We start from the raw sequence: 14,360 nt of genomic DNA on the forward strand, positions 1-14,360 counted from the left end.
GAAAGAGGTAGTCTGGCTGCTCTGCAGCTAGATGTGGGTATGAAAAGCAGGTCAAACCCTTCCCCCCACCCCAGGATGCAGCAAGTCAGCATCATTGGATCATAACTGCTAGATTGTTTGCACATGCTTCAATGATTGACACTTGTTAAGCAAAAGAAAAAAAAAACAACATACAAGATGAGAAGAGGTTATAAAGTTCATTCATAAAAGAATGAGACATGTGATTGTAATTTATTCACTTTAAAAAAGACATTTAGAAAGCTGAGGCAATAAAAGTAGGAAATTGTTTTAGTATAAACAATGCAAAACGAGAAAGGCAAGTCAGCACATGGCATTGAATTACAGACTTTTTTTTACAACTTTGACAGATTAAAAACAATATGACAGCCATAAAAAACAAAGAACATCTTATAATAAGGATCAGCCAATCACTGTCTCCAGAGAAGAAAGGACATGTATTTGAAAAAAAAAATCAAGCCTAGGAAGCTCCAAGGTGAAGCCCCAAGTGTTTTAATCCTACAAATAAGAAGCAGAGACAGTATTTCAGGCAGGGGCACAAAACTCAGTAGTAGGGATCACAAATACCCATGGTTTGAATCTAGACAGACACATGCTGTGGAAGCTCGGGGATGCTTCACTGCCTTCCAAGTAAAGGAGGAAAGAGACTAGTCACTCCCCAAAACTGGACTGTTTCCCTCTCACTCCCACTCCTTGTGTTACCTTGTTTCCCTTTAATCCAACTCTGGCAAGCACACAGCCCTTCAGCAAGACAGACTTGACTGAAATCCATTTTTTCCCCAGACATACGAATGGGTTGATGTTTCCAGCGCCCCTTGGGATCTGTGCCTATTGAGTGATGATCGAGGGGTGCTTAGGTGCCACTCCAACCAGCTGCTGGACTAAGGGCCTGTGCAGGTGTCCAGGGAGTTTGGGCATCTATCTGCTGACATTTAGGGGCACCTAAAAACCCACAGCATGTACCTGCAGGTACCTAAGAAGCCTGCAGATAAAATGCAGGCATTATACTGACACATCTCAGTGTTCAGTTTTGGATGCAAACATTTTCCCCTTGCTGGGAGAGAGTTTGGCATATCTAGTCTCTTCATCAAAGCCTCCCCCTCCCCCAGTAAGGCAAGGCAAGGCAGCACTCTTCAGTGGTTTCATGAAGGAAGGCAAGACCTGGTGGAAGAGCAGCAGAAACCTATCCCAAGGCAGGTGACTGGCACTGCATCCGATCTCGCTCATCCTGACACCTGGCAGCTGCCACCCTTGCATCCGCTGCTCCTGCCCCGTCACCACTGGAAAATCCCTGTCACGGCCACCAGCCCACGCTCTTCCCAGCAGGAATGCCAGGCACACGCTCTCCGGGTGGCGGGTGACAGTGGCACATTTAAGGCTCAGAACAGCCGGCATGCCTAGTGCGATCGCGTTGGTTTCATTTTCAGCGCGCGAGGCACGGCAGAAAGGACGCGCGCTGCAGGAAACACGCTGTCCCCTGCCAAAAGCCGCTGCTGCTGCTGTGACGCTCACAAGGATGCCCATCAGCTGAGCTACCGGCTGAGCCAGCTGACGGGAGCCGGGGATCAGAGGGAGCCTCTCGCAGCAGCGATGGCGCACCGCGAACCGCGCCGGGTCCCCGGGGTCGCGCCGTGCCCAGGCAGCCCCGGCCGCAGCCCCACGGCCGGGCCCGCTCCCCGCAGCCACCCCCGCTGCCGGCCACTCACCCTTGACATCCTCCACCATGCCGATGGTGCCGCCCGTGTTGATGACCAGCACCCGCGCCTCGCTCTTGGGGGAAGAGGCCGGGGGGCAGCCGGGGCGCTCCTGGGGCCGGGGCCCGGCCAGGGCTCTGAGCAGGGAGCGCGCCTTTCCCGCCGCCTCCATCCCGTACCGCAGGATCCGCTACCTCCCGGCCGTCCGGACAACGGGGAGTTATAGGGGCGGGAGGGCGGCGACCGGGCCGCCCCTTCCCGCTATCCCGGGGGCGGGGAGAGCCGCCGTGCCCGCCCGCCCGGGCAGCGCCCGTGAGGGGCAGCGCCGTGAGGGCAGCGCCGGCACCGCCCCCTGCACTTTGCGCTGCGGGCAGCGCGGCCCGGGCAGGCAGAGCCCCTCATGCTTGAAGGAGAAGCCGAGGGCAGCGGCGCGTTCTGGGCCCGGGCAGGAGAGAAGGGACACAGGGCTCAGCACCTGCGTCGTCCCCTTTTTCCTTCGAGGGGAAGAAGGTGCGAACTGCCCCTGCCTACCTGGCCTCAGAGGCGCCTCCTGCCTACCCAGCGTCTCCCAAACCGGCAGCGTGGCAGCCCCTGCCCCTCCATTCCAGCATCCTAATCTGCACCCTCGGCTTCCTCCCACATAGATTCTTTTGAGGATCGGGTAGGACATCAGCTGTGAGGAGGCTGACGTTGTGTTCAAGGAAATCTGATCAATCGTTAAGTCAGCTGTCATGAGATTTGTTATTACTGGCTAACTGTAAAGCAAAATCAGCCAAGAACTGGCTAAAACCCAATGAGCCAGTTACTGGGGACAAATGCTGGGAGGCACGATCTGCGTGAGCTGGGAAGCAGCTGCTGCACAAGCACCTTGAGGCTAACCATGTCACTGAAGTGCCTGAGGTACTCAGTACGTCAGAGGAAGAACATATTACCTGCAGGAACGTGATGGGGATTTTTTTGGCTCCTGGTCATATGAATTTAATTTGTATCCTACACTGCACCTTCTAAATGAAATGTAACTCAATTTCAAGGTAAAAATAGGGATTGTGGGATAGTTCAAGCAATTTCTTCTACTTCCAACAGTAGAAGTACTTAGTACTCCCAACAGAAATAAATTTTATGTTCTCCCACCAAATTGTCAATCTCTCATAGTCTGAGTGGCCCAAAACGTGGGCACAGAATTCCAGACGTGGTCTCACAAGTGCCAAGCAGAGGGCAGTAATCACCCCCTGTGTGCTGGCTGTAATTGTCCTGCTAGTGCAGCCTAGCCTTCACTTTCATCGCTGCAAGAACCCTTTGCTGCCTCATACACGACTTGTCCATAGGATCCCCAAGCCTTTTTTGCCCAGCTGCTACTTACATTTTTTTATCTATACTGTAGGCTATTGAGAAAAACCTAGCAGTGTCTGAAGGTAGAAACAAACTGTGTAGTAACTTCAGCTGCTGGAGTACACTGTGTGTATTGACACATCACAACAAAATTTTCTAAGTAAATAAACAAACACTGTGCATCTGCTGCAGGGAAACATATTTTTAAAAATAATGACAAAATTGCATCTAATTCCTGTTATATATCAAAGAAATACTTTCCACTTCCTTCATGTGTTTCTGGCACAGATCTCAAAGTATCTTTATTCATTGTGCTCTTCTCCCTATGCTACTCAGAGTAAAAAAAGTAATCAAGATCACATGAAAAGAATGTGACAAAGGGTTTTAAACTCAACAGAAAGGTCATTTTAGGTTCTGTGGGATTCCCTCCAGAAAGAACCAAACTGAAGCCCCATTTGAGCAGGATTACTAGAGTTGGTCAGAAATTCTTTATTTCTTTCACAGAATAATCAGCTTTTAAAAATGTTTCTGGCAAAAAAAAAAATTGTTTTTTTTTTAGTATTACACACTGGTTTTTTATTTTGGTTTTTTCAATTAAAAATATTCTTCATTTTAAAAATCAAAACTGTATGCTGTTAACTGCATACACCTGATAATCACTTTGTATGTTGGAATACAGAATTCTGAATGGCATCCTTGGATTAGAGAAGTGATCCCAAGTGAATTACACAATGAGGTCCAGAAATTACTCATTGCACAAACAGAAGAGTGGAGGACACAGCAACAGAATTCATAGGAATAACACCTAAATAAGAGATATTGAGATACTGACAGTAGAAAAATATACACAACAAAGATGCTTATTCCCTGGAATTATGCAGCAGGCAGCAGATTGCCTGAGGGCAGAGAATTCAAGCTCATAACTTCCATTTCCAGGGAAGAACTGATTGCAGCATTTCTAATAGCTCAACAGCAGACTCAGGCTGTGCATCTCAGAACATAAGGCTGGAAGCAACAAAAGTACCTCTGAAAACTTAACTGGCAAAGCTATGTCCAAATAAGTGATTTCTTTGCAAGCAGAGAAGAATGATGGCTTGGATGACTTAATGGACCTGAGTTCTGGACTTGCTGCAATTTTAAAGCAGGAAGTTTCAGAACCAGAACAGCAAAGTGGGATTTAACAGAGGAAGGTGGTATTTAACATTCTATACCTCACAGAATCCCATACATGAGAAGGAATATTGATGGCACTGGTTGGAAAGAGTTTCTGCCCTCACAGCTATTTTGTTCAGGTCTCCAGCAGCTGGATCCCAGCCCTACAGTCTGTCAGCATGACCTTTCTAATGATTTTAACTGGTGTTTATGAAGGCAATGGACTCTCCATATCTGCTGAATGAGCTTAGGCCTCCTTTGAAGAATTCAGTGTCATTTTCTACAACAGTGGAAACAGCAGCAAGAAAGGAAAGGAGCAAACCAAAAGAAAACCTGTTCCCTCTTTGCCTGCCTGCAAGTAGAATGACTCTGCTTTAAGCAAGATAAATCATGTACATATCAGGATGGAAGGGAATATCATCTACCTGGGAGGGGATTTGGGAGCTGGAGAGGGTAGATTGTGGCAGAAGATAATGTTTGAATACAGAGGAGTGTCGAAGAAAGGGACACTAATGAAATGCAAAGAAAACAGCAAGAAAAGTATCACTTTGCTCCTGGGCTGGTGCTTGAAACAAGTGAAAGGCAGAGGAAGGTCAGGATTGGGCAGACTGTCTAAATAGCAAAGTTTCAAGGCTCTGTTTAAAGCCTTGGTAATTAAGGGCCACCACAAAGCATTTTGGATGAAGCTGGAAGAGGAGCTGGGGAACAGAAATGAATCTGCTGTTGGTCTCAGGAGAGGGAGACTATTCCAAGGCAGGCGGTGCCTGGAGTGCCCAGATTCCTTCTGAGCTTCAGCCTCTGTCTTTCCTTCTTTTCAAAGTGACCAGCAACCTACACCTCGCCTCTGTGAGCTGTGCCAGCTGATACCCCCAGGGCACAGAGGTTGCCAAAAGATGAGTGGAATGTCACTCTGGTTCCTCAACTGATTCTCCTTAGTGCTGCAAAGCACTTCTGCTCTGTTCTTTCAGGAGAATCACATTGTCAGGATGAACAGTAAAAGGGAAAAGGATGTAACACAGTTGGGAATTTCACAATTAGTTCCACAAAAAGTGTGTGTGTAAGGATTAGGGTGCTTTGAATGAAACCAGCTGGGTCCTGCTGAGCCTGTGGCCACTGGCACCATGGCAGCTGTGCTCTCTGCAGGAAGGGCAAGTGGGGAAATCAAGGTGAGAGTGCATGTCAGTGTGAAGTGATCCATTTCCAGAGAAAACAGGACTGTCTTTTTTAGCTGTAGGAGATACAGGTGAGTGCACTTAGATCCTGTAGAAGCTTTGACCTCTCCTAGCAGTGTTGTGCTTTTATTGGCATCTATCCTGAAAGCTTGCCCATGGATTTTACAAGAGCTTTTGTTTACAGTGCAAAGAGAGAATTGAGTTACCAAGGAAAAACGGTGAGAGATGGCATTTGACTAATAAAGGGATGGTGACTTGATGAGCTACAGTGAGTGCAGTCCCAACAGGCTCTGCTTGCTTGACCCGTGGTCAGGTGTCCCAGGTTTATTTAGAGTGATCACCTCCTGCTGCAGAACTCTGACATGCCCAGAGTGACAACAGGCGATGGCCCGAGTGAACAGAATTGTCTTGGAGAAACTACAGCAAAGCTGCAGCTTGCTAACCAAAGGTGAGACCCTCTTCTCTAAATCCAGTATTTGTGGAGTTTGATTTTGAGAAAGGAAGATACTGTTGTGTGTGACCAATTGTGAGATCTCTCACAGCTAACTGCTGTCTGAAAATCAATTCCAACACGTTGTCTTTCTGCAGGAATTCTGGAAGCTCTGGTGAATCTTTATATATGTTGCTTCACAACAGCTGAGGTGACTGCCTGGCTAGATCATCCATCAAAAATAATGAAGCTCTTAAGAAACCTCCATATATTTTTGACCTATTTTGGAGGATCACCTTCTCTAATCTCAAAAACTGTCTCTTCCGCCAGGGAAGAGATCAAGCAGAGGTAGAAGCAGATCTGCACGGATGAACAAGGAACTCCATGTAAGAATTACGCATTAAAAGTATTCAAGAGGTGGAAGAAGGGACAGGTGTCCAAGTAGGAATTTAGAGATACTGTCAGAATATGTGCAGGTATGTTGTTATGAAAGGCAAGGCCCTCCTGAAATTGAATTTACAGAGGGATATGAAGGTTCAACAGGGAAGGTTTCCTAAGATAAATAAGCAGCCAAAGGGTGACTAGAGAAAAGGTGGGCCCAAGGCAGGACACTTGGTGACAAAGGACATAGGAAAGCTGACAATGCCACCTTTGTCTCAGTATTCACTGGTTGTATTTGCCTTTAGGAATCCCAGGCACCTGAGACCTTGAGTAAGATGCAGGGCAAGGAAGACTTCTTGTAATGAGAAGGATAAGGTTAGGGAATATTTAAATAAACCAGACCTTGACAGGTCCCTGGAACCTGATGGGTTGCACTCACAAGAGCTGAGGGAACTGGCTGATGGAATTTGAGCACACTTGTTTTCCTTTGAAAGGTCATGGCAATCAGGGGAAGGTTCTTGAGGAGAGGAAGAAAGCAAATGTCACCTGTAACTTCAAGAATGGGAAGAAGGAAGAGGAGATGGAAAACTAGAGGCTGGTCAGCCTCACCTCAGTCCTGGGAAGTGGTGGAGCAAACAGAGCTGGAAGCTATTTCCAGAAATATGAAGGTCAAACAGGCAGTCAGGAGTAATCACCACAGATTTATCACTTGATCAACCTGACAGCCTCCTCTGAATACGCAACTGGGTCACATGACTAATTTTTGGCAGTCATATGTCAATTAAAATACCTCAGAGTAAAGATTAATCTTTCTACTGAATTCAGTTGTCTAGAAGACAGACATTTAGTTGCAACAAATTAGTTTAGTAATTACTAGTTAATAATAATATAGTAACAACCAGAGTTGCCTGAGAGGCATGGTGCACATCCAACATTCACCATCACCAATAGCTCACCATCAGCTAAAAAACTTTTTAGGTACTTGTTTGACTTCAGGGGTTTTTATTTCTTCCATGTTTGATCTGCTGACAAAGAATAACCAGGTCAGAGCTCCTGCTGTGCCCTATGCTCTCAGCCTGCAGACCCATGAGTCATGGATTACAGGGAAAAGGGATACACGGATGGGAAACAGATGCTGTTAAACTTTTACACTGGGCTGCACAAGTATAATTCCTCTTTCTTTGAGAGGTGGATGGGACCAAAACCTTTCTGTCCAGCCAAAGGCCCACTGAGATGGCAATAGCATGGAGGTATTTCTGTGTTAAAAGGTGGTGAATCCACTGGAATTGCATTTCTGACATAGGTGTCAAGTCTCAGAAACACTCAGTCACTAAAACACTCAGTGCAATGCTGAGACAAATCCTGATAGGACATAAAGTGGTAGCAGAATTAGAAGATGGACCACTTTGCAAGAGAGGCTGGCCATCCCTGCTTTTCTTCATGCTTCAGATTGTTAATCCTTGCCTTCTTTTAGTTCTGCCAGAAAACTGAGGGTTGGGCTCAATGGGCTCAATGACCATTTTGGGAACAGAGTCTCATTCAAAGTCTGGCTGTGTTGGCTAGGGAGGCATGGGGAAGGCCTTGTGACCATTTGACCCAAAAAAAATGATCCTGTCTCAGCCTTGGAATCATAGCTGTAGAAAAAAAGCCCATGACACAGAACGTGCCACTCCAGACCTGGCAAGCCAAGAGCAGCAGTGAAGTGACTCAGCAAGGAGAAATTTCCACAGTTATCTCTCCTTCACCTCTGGGTGTGAGCTGGGAGCAGGTCCTGCACCTGGTGTTTGAGAGCAAAGTCTGGCACTGGGCTGTAGGCACTGGCAAGGGCAGGCTGAAAATGGCCTTAGGCAAAGTAAGAGAAGTGATTTGGCATCAAGAGGGAAAATACCAGTGGAAGGAGGCAGGGTACACGAGTAACTGAGCCTCAGGCCACACAGATACTGCAGGCAAGATAAACTTGGAATGCTTTTTAAGGTTTTAGGAAATAAAACTAAACTTACAAAAGCCATCCTGACACACATGTAGGAAAAGGGAAAAAGTGCCAGGAGTTTGAGTTAATAAAGTATGTGCTGCGATCAGCCTCAGGGAGGACACGAGATTGCTGTGACCCATACACCAGCTTATAGCAGGAAGTGAAGGTGGAGGATTGGAAAGCTGCAGACTGTCAAACCAGTTCACCTGGAGTACTTCTGGCACAAGAGGAAGGTCTGGATGTGTGAAACCTGTAATAGATTTTGAACAGCAAGTCAGAAACATCTTTCTTAGAGTTTTCCTAGCAGTCTGTTGGCCAAGCTGAACTAGCAAATCCACCGGCACTGAGGTGGTTTGGAGAAGACACTGCTCTCCACAGGAGAGTCTCTCCATCCATTGAGCTCTACATCATTGGTCCAATTCTGCTGACCCCACCTGGATGCTTGTTGGGATTGTCCTTTATCCACCACTACTCCCCCCAAAAATAAAAATGCTGTAGCCTCTGGCTTGTTTCCTTGGTTCTGCAGCCTGCTTAGCTCATGCTTCACTCATCAACTCCAAAACGCCTGGCTGCTGTCCCCTTGGGCACAGCCATCTCACCCTGCTGATGGTTTCCTTCCTCTCTGGGGAAATCACTTCCAAGGAACAGACTGGGTAGCCAAAGTTCCTTTTCTTCTATTCATAGCTGTCTTAATCACACTTTTTATTTTTCCCTATGTGGTGTTCCATGATGCTGGTTTATCAGTTTCTTATCTCATCAATTCTGCATTCTGTTCCAACTCAGTCAAAATACCAACCTAAAATAACTCAATGTACTGCCTGAGCTTAAGCTTCAATAACAATTATTAGGTCAGTATGACACCCTCCCGTCAAGTTGTTAACAACTGCGAGTGGGCAGGGAGACAAAGTTGCTCTGCTGCTCTAAAATTTTCTCGCATGTTCAGCAACCTGTAATAGATTTTGAACAGCAAGTCAGAACCATCTTCCTTAGAGTTTTCCTAGCAGTCTGTTGGCCAAGTTGCACTAGCAAATCCACCGGCACTGAGAAGGTTTGGAGAAGACACTGCTCTCCACAGGAGAGTGTCTCCCTCCATTGAGCTCTACATCATTGGTCCAATACTGCTGACCCCACCTGGATGCTTGTTGGGATTGTCCTTTATCCACCACTACTCCCCCCAAAAATAAAAATGCTGTAGCCTCTGGCTTGTTTCCTTGGTTCTGCAGCCTGCTTAGCTCATGCTTCACTCATCAACTCCAAAACGCCTGGCTGCTGTCCCCTTGGGCACAGCCATCTCACCCTGCTGATGTTCTTCCTCTCTGGGGAAATCACTTCCAAGGAACAGACTGGGTGGCCAAAGTTCCTTTTCTTCTATTCATAGCTGTCTTAATCACACTTTTTATTTTTCCCTATGTGGTGTTCATTATGCTGGTTTATCAGTTTCTTATCTCATCAATTCTGCATTCTGTTCCAACCTAAAATAACTCAATTCACTGCCTGAGCTTAAGCTCAATAACAATTATTAGGTCAGTACGACAGCCATCACGTCAAATTGTTAACAACTGCGAGTGGGCAGGGAGACAAAGTTGCTCTGCTGCTCTAAGATCTTGCATGTTCAGCAAGTAATTTTCAACCATCTTGTATCCAGAAAGTCTCTGAAACAGAAGAGGTGCACTGTTAAATGGGGCTTCTTTGCTATATCCAGGGGAATGAGCTCCTTCCTATGAACTGCAGTAAAAGCAGAATTGCTAATTTCAACTTCTACCTCGCATCAATTTTTCCTGACACTGAATGGTAGAAAACCGCATGGCAGTCACCTTTGGAGTGTAGTCCTAGACAAATTTCCATCAGCCTCTAACATTTTTTGAGTCTTTACGAGAAAACCAAAGAAGTCAAAGGCCATTTTTCAGTAAATGCGTGCAAGTGCCAACAGCCTCTCCAGTCCAAAGGCTTCTTTTTATTCCAATCCCATAAATCACTAATCCACAAAGGGCTAAAATAGACAATTTCTCTCCTTTTAATCTCCAGCACTAAATAAAAAAGAACAAGAGAACTGAAGACCTCAAATACTTGGCTATTCTGGCCAAGTCTTCTACTATCACAACACATTACATGCATTAAGCAGCAACACATATGATGGGATTGCACAGACAATCCTTCTTGTGTTTAGAAAGGCTGTAAAGAAAAAATTATATAATAAAAATATTTTAATGCAAACTATAGACATTTAATTGGAGCAGATAATGTGGCCCTAAATCATTATCTCCCTATGTCTCAGAAAAAATTGTGGTAGCTTTTTCGTTTACTAGACAAAAACTAGTTCAGAGTATATTAAAAGTACTTATTGAAATGATCCTAACCTGGAAAAGCTTTTATCAGAAGGGAGTCAACTCAAGTTGACTGTAGGTCAATACTCAGCATGAGATAAATACAGGAGCTGTGTGAAATTGCTCTAGAAGATCTAAATTAAATGTAACTGGATGGACAGTTGTCCAATAACCACGAGACTATATTGTTACAGCAGAGAAACAGAGGAAAAAAAATTAAGAACTTTCTCAATGCAAATAAATTGAAAAAGAGTAGCATGAAAACTGGCAGCAGTAAAATTAAGACAATAATTTGCATTTTAATATGAAAATAAAGATATTAAGATCAGGGAATGCCTTCTCACACATAAGCACAGAGGAAGTAAACAGAAGCCCTCTGCATTCTGATTCCAGTCTGGGCTATGATTTACAACAGCTTTACAACACTCTAACTGCACATCCATCTCTAGATGGATTGTTCTCCTGCTCCTCCTGTCTGGAAGCCACCATTTGGGAAGTGTGAAATATTCCTTCCAGAAGCACTTGTGAATCCTCTGGAAGCTCCCAAGTTACCACAGACTGCGCTTCCCTGGGTAGATTCCTCATCCTGTAACACTGACATCCTATGGAGCATCTCTACAAATGGATCAGCTTCAGAAACTACTTCAATTTTAGGAACTGCCATCAGCAGCAATCACTTAATGTTTTTCCCAGCATATTTTCTACCTCCTTCTCCTTTACATAAAAACATCAGCAGCAATCATTTAGCGCTTGTCCCAGCATATTTTCTACTACCTTCTCCTTTATATAAAAAACTCAAGCAATATCTATTCCTTAGAAAATACATAAAATAATCAGATGTAAACTGTGCCTGTTCGATTCCCATCTTACCTGGAAGCTGGGCAGGAGGAAAGTGTTTGCACAACTGCTGTTGAAGACAGAGCCAAAGCAGTTCAAGACAGAGCTAACATCTTCAACTACAGAGGAACTCCCTGCAGCTATGTTCTGTAATCTCTTGAAATACCTGCTGTGGAAGATACTGTCTGTATCAAGAATTTTAATACAATCTTATCTACTTTCCCGTCTTTTAAATGTGGCCTTTCTGCCCTTATTAAAGATAGACGAAGAAAATACCCCAGAGATATATATGCATCCTCTGTGCTGGTCATTTCTTGATTATGCACTCTAGATTTTTGCTACTAAAAAGAGAACAAAGAGCTTTGTAAATGCTGAAATACTGCCAACAGGTGTACTCTTCCTTCTTCAAGCACACTGAGAAAGGCACCCCTGGGTGTTGTATGCTCTCTTTAGGAAGAACACAAAATGAGAGAAGCAAAATATTTAAAACTCCTCCATGGTTCTCCACATGGCACAAAGAACAAATACAGGAGGGGAAAAGAAAACCATCACACTGGTGCGTTTGTGGAGCACCTGGGCTCATCACTGTGACTGGCCTAGAGAGAAGACAAGTTTCATAAACATCATGTGAAAAAGTCGTGAATTCATCTCCCCATGAGGGATGAAGTTGCAGTTTTGATTCCAGTTTTTCAGAGCAAAAAGCAGCCTCTGCCCCTTTTTGGAGGAAATCAAGGCCAGCATTTCAATCACACTCTTCACCTCCCTCTTTCCCCTGAAATATGTCACAAATTCACTTCCCTCTTTCCCCAGGGTGGCTCCCAGTGTGGGAGGGAATTGCTGGGGGGAAAGAGGGAAGGCCATGACCCCTCAGGAAGGCTCACGTTGTGTGCATCTCACTCCTGCCCAGCTCACCTCAACCCATTTCCCTCTCACCAGTCTCAGCAGTGAGCATCAGTGCCCTCACTGAGCACCAGCACCCAAGCTCAGCTCTCTGGCCCCTTGCCCTGGGACCAAGAAACATCCACACACTCATCCATGTGCCAAGAAACATCTGCCAGGATCACCCAGAGATGCAAAGGGGGTGAGTGCCCTCCCTTGAAGGGGGAGCTCTGGCAAGGTCCTGGCCCTGTCTTGCAGGATGGAGGAGTGCTCTCAGCAGAGGGAGCAGCCACCTCTGTTTCCCCAAGGCATTGAAATCACAGATCTGGGAGATTAGACAGACACTCCTGGAGCTTGAGTGAAAGTTAAATATAGGAGCATCAGACAGGGATGACAAATACACCTATCCAAGTAGCTCAGTGACTAAGAAAAGAGCAATTTCTCTTCCTACAGATTCACCAGATCAGCTCAGAGCTTGCCTTTTCCCTCAACACTCCTTCAGAGGATTAACAGATATCTCAGACACACCAACTTTGCCTCAGATTTCTTTCATTTATTAACCTCTTTGGAGTTTCATTTGCTTTTCTCAAGGTTCTTCCCCAGAAAAACTCCAAATCAAACTACACACTAATGGTGGATTTTTATTTCTGTCCAGTTCTATCCCTTTCTGTGAGGTAGACAAACCCTGCTCTGTGGTACTCCGGTCCTTCATTCCAATGACTTAGCAAGGTCAGTGTAACTCCTGCAGTCTGTGCTCAACACCTGTGCCCTGGGTTTAAAGCATGATGCCATAATTTATATTAATTCATGTGGGGGTTTTTCTAACAATTCCATGTAGACTGGCATTAAATTTAACCTGTTGAGACTGCCCTCACTGCAGCTCATGAAGCCATCATCCCTCCTTTATTCAAATGCCAGCTCTGGCCCTCCTTTCCCCAGTAACCTCAATTTTCTTTACACTGTAAACAAAAGCTCTTGCAAAATTCAGGGGCCCACTGGTGTCCATGGCCACGCTGTGTGCGTGGGGTGTGCGCGGTGCCGCACCTGGGGCTGTGAGCCCGGCCGAGCCGCAGTGGGTATGGCCTGGGGGCTTCGGCGCGGCCGCAGCGCCGCACAGCCCCGGGAGCGGCCGGGCGGGGACGCAGCGGGGGGTGTGAGGGATGGCAGGGTCGGCAGGACTGCATGGCCACCAGGGCTCCAGGGCTTGGCTCGCACTTCCAGGTTGGGAAATTTCCAAACTTTCTCCATATAAAAGGTGCTCTGGAGTATAAGGCGCACTTCCGGGTTCGGGCCAAAATTTGAGTCAAAAGGGTGCGCCTTATACATGGGAAATTACTGTAATCTTTTTACAGAATTCAGTTATCTAGAAGACAGACATCTAGTTGCAACAAATTAGTTTAGTAATTACTGGTTAATAATAATATAGTAACAACCAGAGTTGCCTGAGAGGCATGGTGCACATCCAACATTCACCACCACCAATAGTTCACCATCAGCTAAAGAACTTCTTAGGTACTTGTTTGACTTCAGGGGTTTTTAGTTCTTCCATGTTTGATCTGCTGACAAAGAATAACCAGGTCAGAGCTCCTGCTGGGCCCTATGCTCTCAGCCTGCAGCCCCATGAGTCATGGATTACAGGGAAAAGGGATACAAGGATGGGAAACAGATGCTGTTAAACTTTTACACTGGCCTGCACAAGTTTAATTCCTCTTTCTTTGAGAGGTGGATGGGACCAAAACCTTTCTGTCCAGCCAAAGGCCCACTGAGATGGCAATAGCATGGAGGTATTTCTGTGTTAAAAGGTGGTGAATCCACTGGAATTGCATTTCTGCCATAGGTGTCAAGTCTCAGAAACACTCAGTCACTAAAACACTCAGTGCAATGCTGAGACAAATCCTGATAGGACATAAAGTGGTAGCAGAATTAGAAGATGGACCACTTTGCAAGAGAGGCTGGCCATCCCTGCTTTTCTTCATGCTTCAGATTGTTAATCCTTGCCTTCTTTTAGTTCTGCCAGAAAACTGAGGGTTGGGCTCAATGGGCTCAATGACCATTTTGGGAACAGAGTCTCATTCAAAGTCTGGCTGTGTTGGCTAGGGAGGCATGGGGAAGGCCTTGTGACCATTTGACCCAAAAAAAATGATCCTGTCTCAGCCTTGGAAACACAGCTCT

General features: G+C 45.8%; 1 protein-coding gene across 2 annotated transcripts in view; it reads right to left on the reverse strand.

The window, feature by feature from the left end:
- Positions 1-1,948, reverse strand: part of ASPG (asparaginase) — a 44,967-nt gene extending 43,019 nt beyond the window's left edge. Inside the window, exon 1 of one of the 2 annotated variants that reach the window (XM_033062843.2) lies at positions 1,725-1,946. In XM_033062843.2, the coding sequence (XP_032918734.1) occupies positions 1,725-1,884 (160 nt within the window). In that variant the 5' untranslated portion in view covers positions 1,885-1,946. Of the gene's footprint in view, positions 1-1,724 lie in introns of both variants that reach the window. The other variant, XM_033062844.2, reaches the window with a different exon arrangement.
- Positions 1,949-14,360: the final 12,412 nt, after the last annotated feature.

Source organism: Catharus ustulatus, chromosome 6, assembly GCF_009819885.2.
Source record: "Catharus ustulatus isolate bCatUst1 chromosome 6, bCatUst1.pri.v2, whole genome shotgun sequence".
In the NCBI taxonomy this organism is placed as follows: Eukaryota; Metazoa; Chordata; class Aves; order Passeriformes; family Turdidae; genus Catharus; species Catharus ustulatus.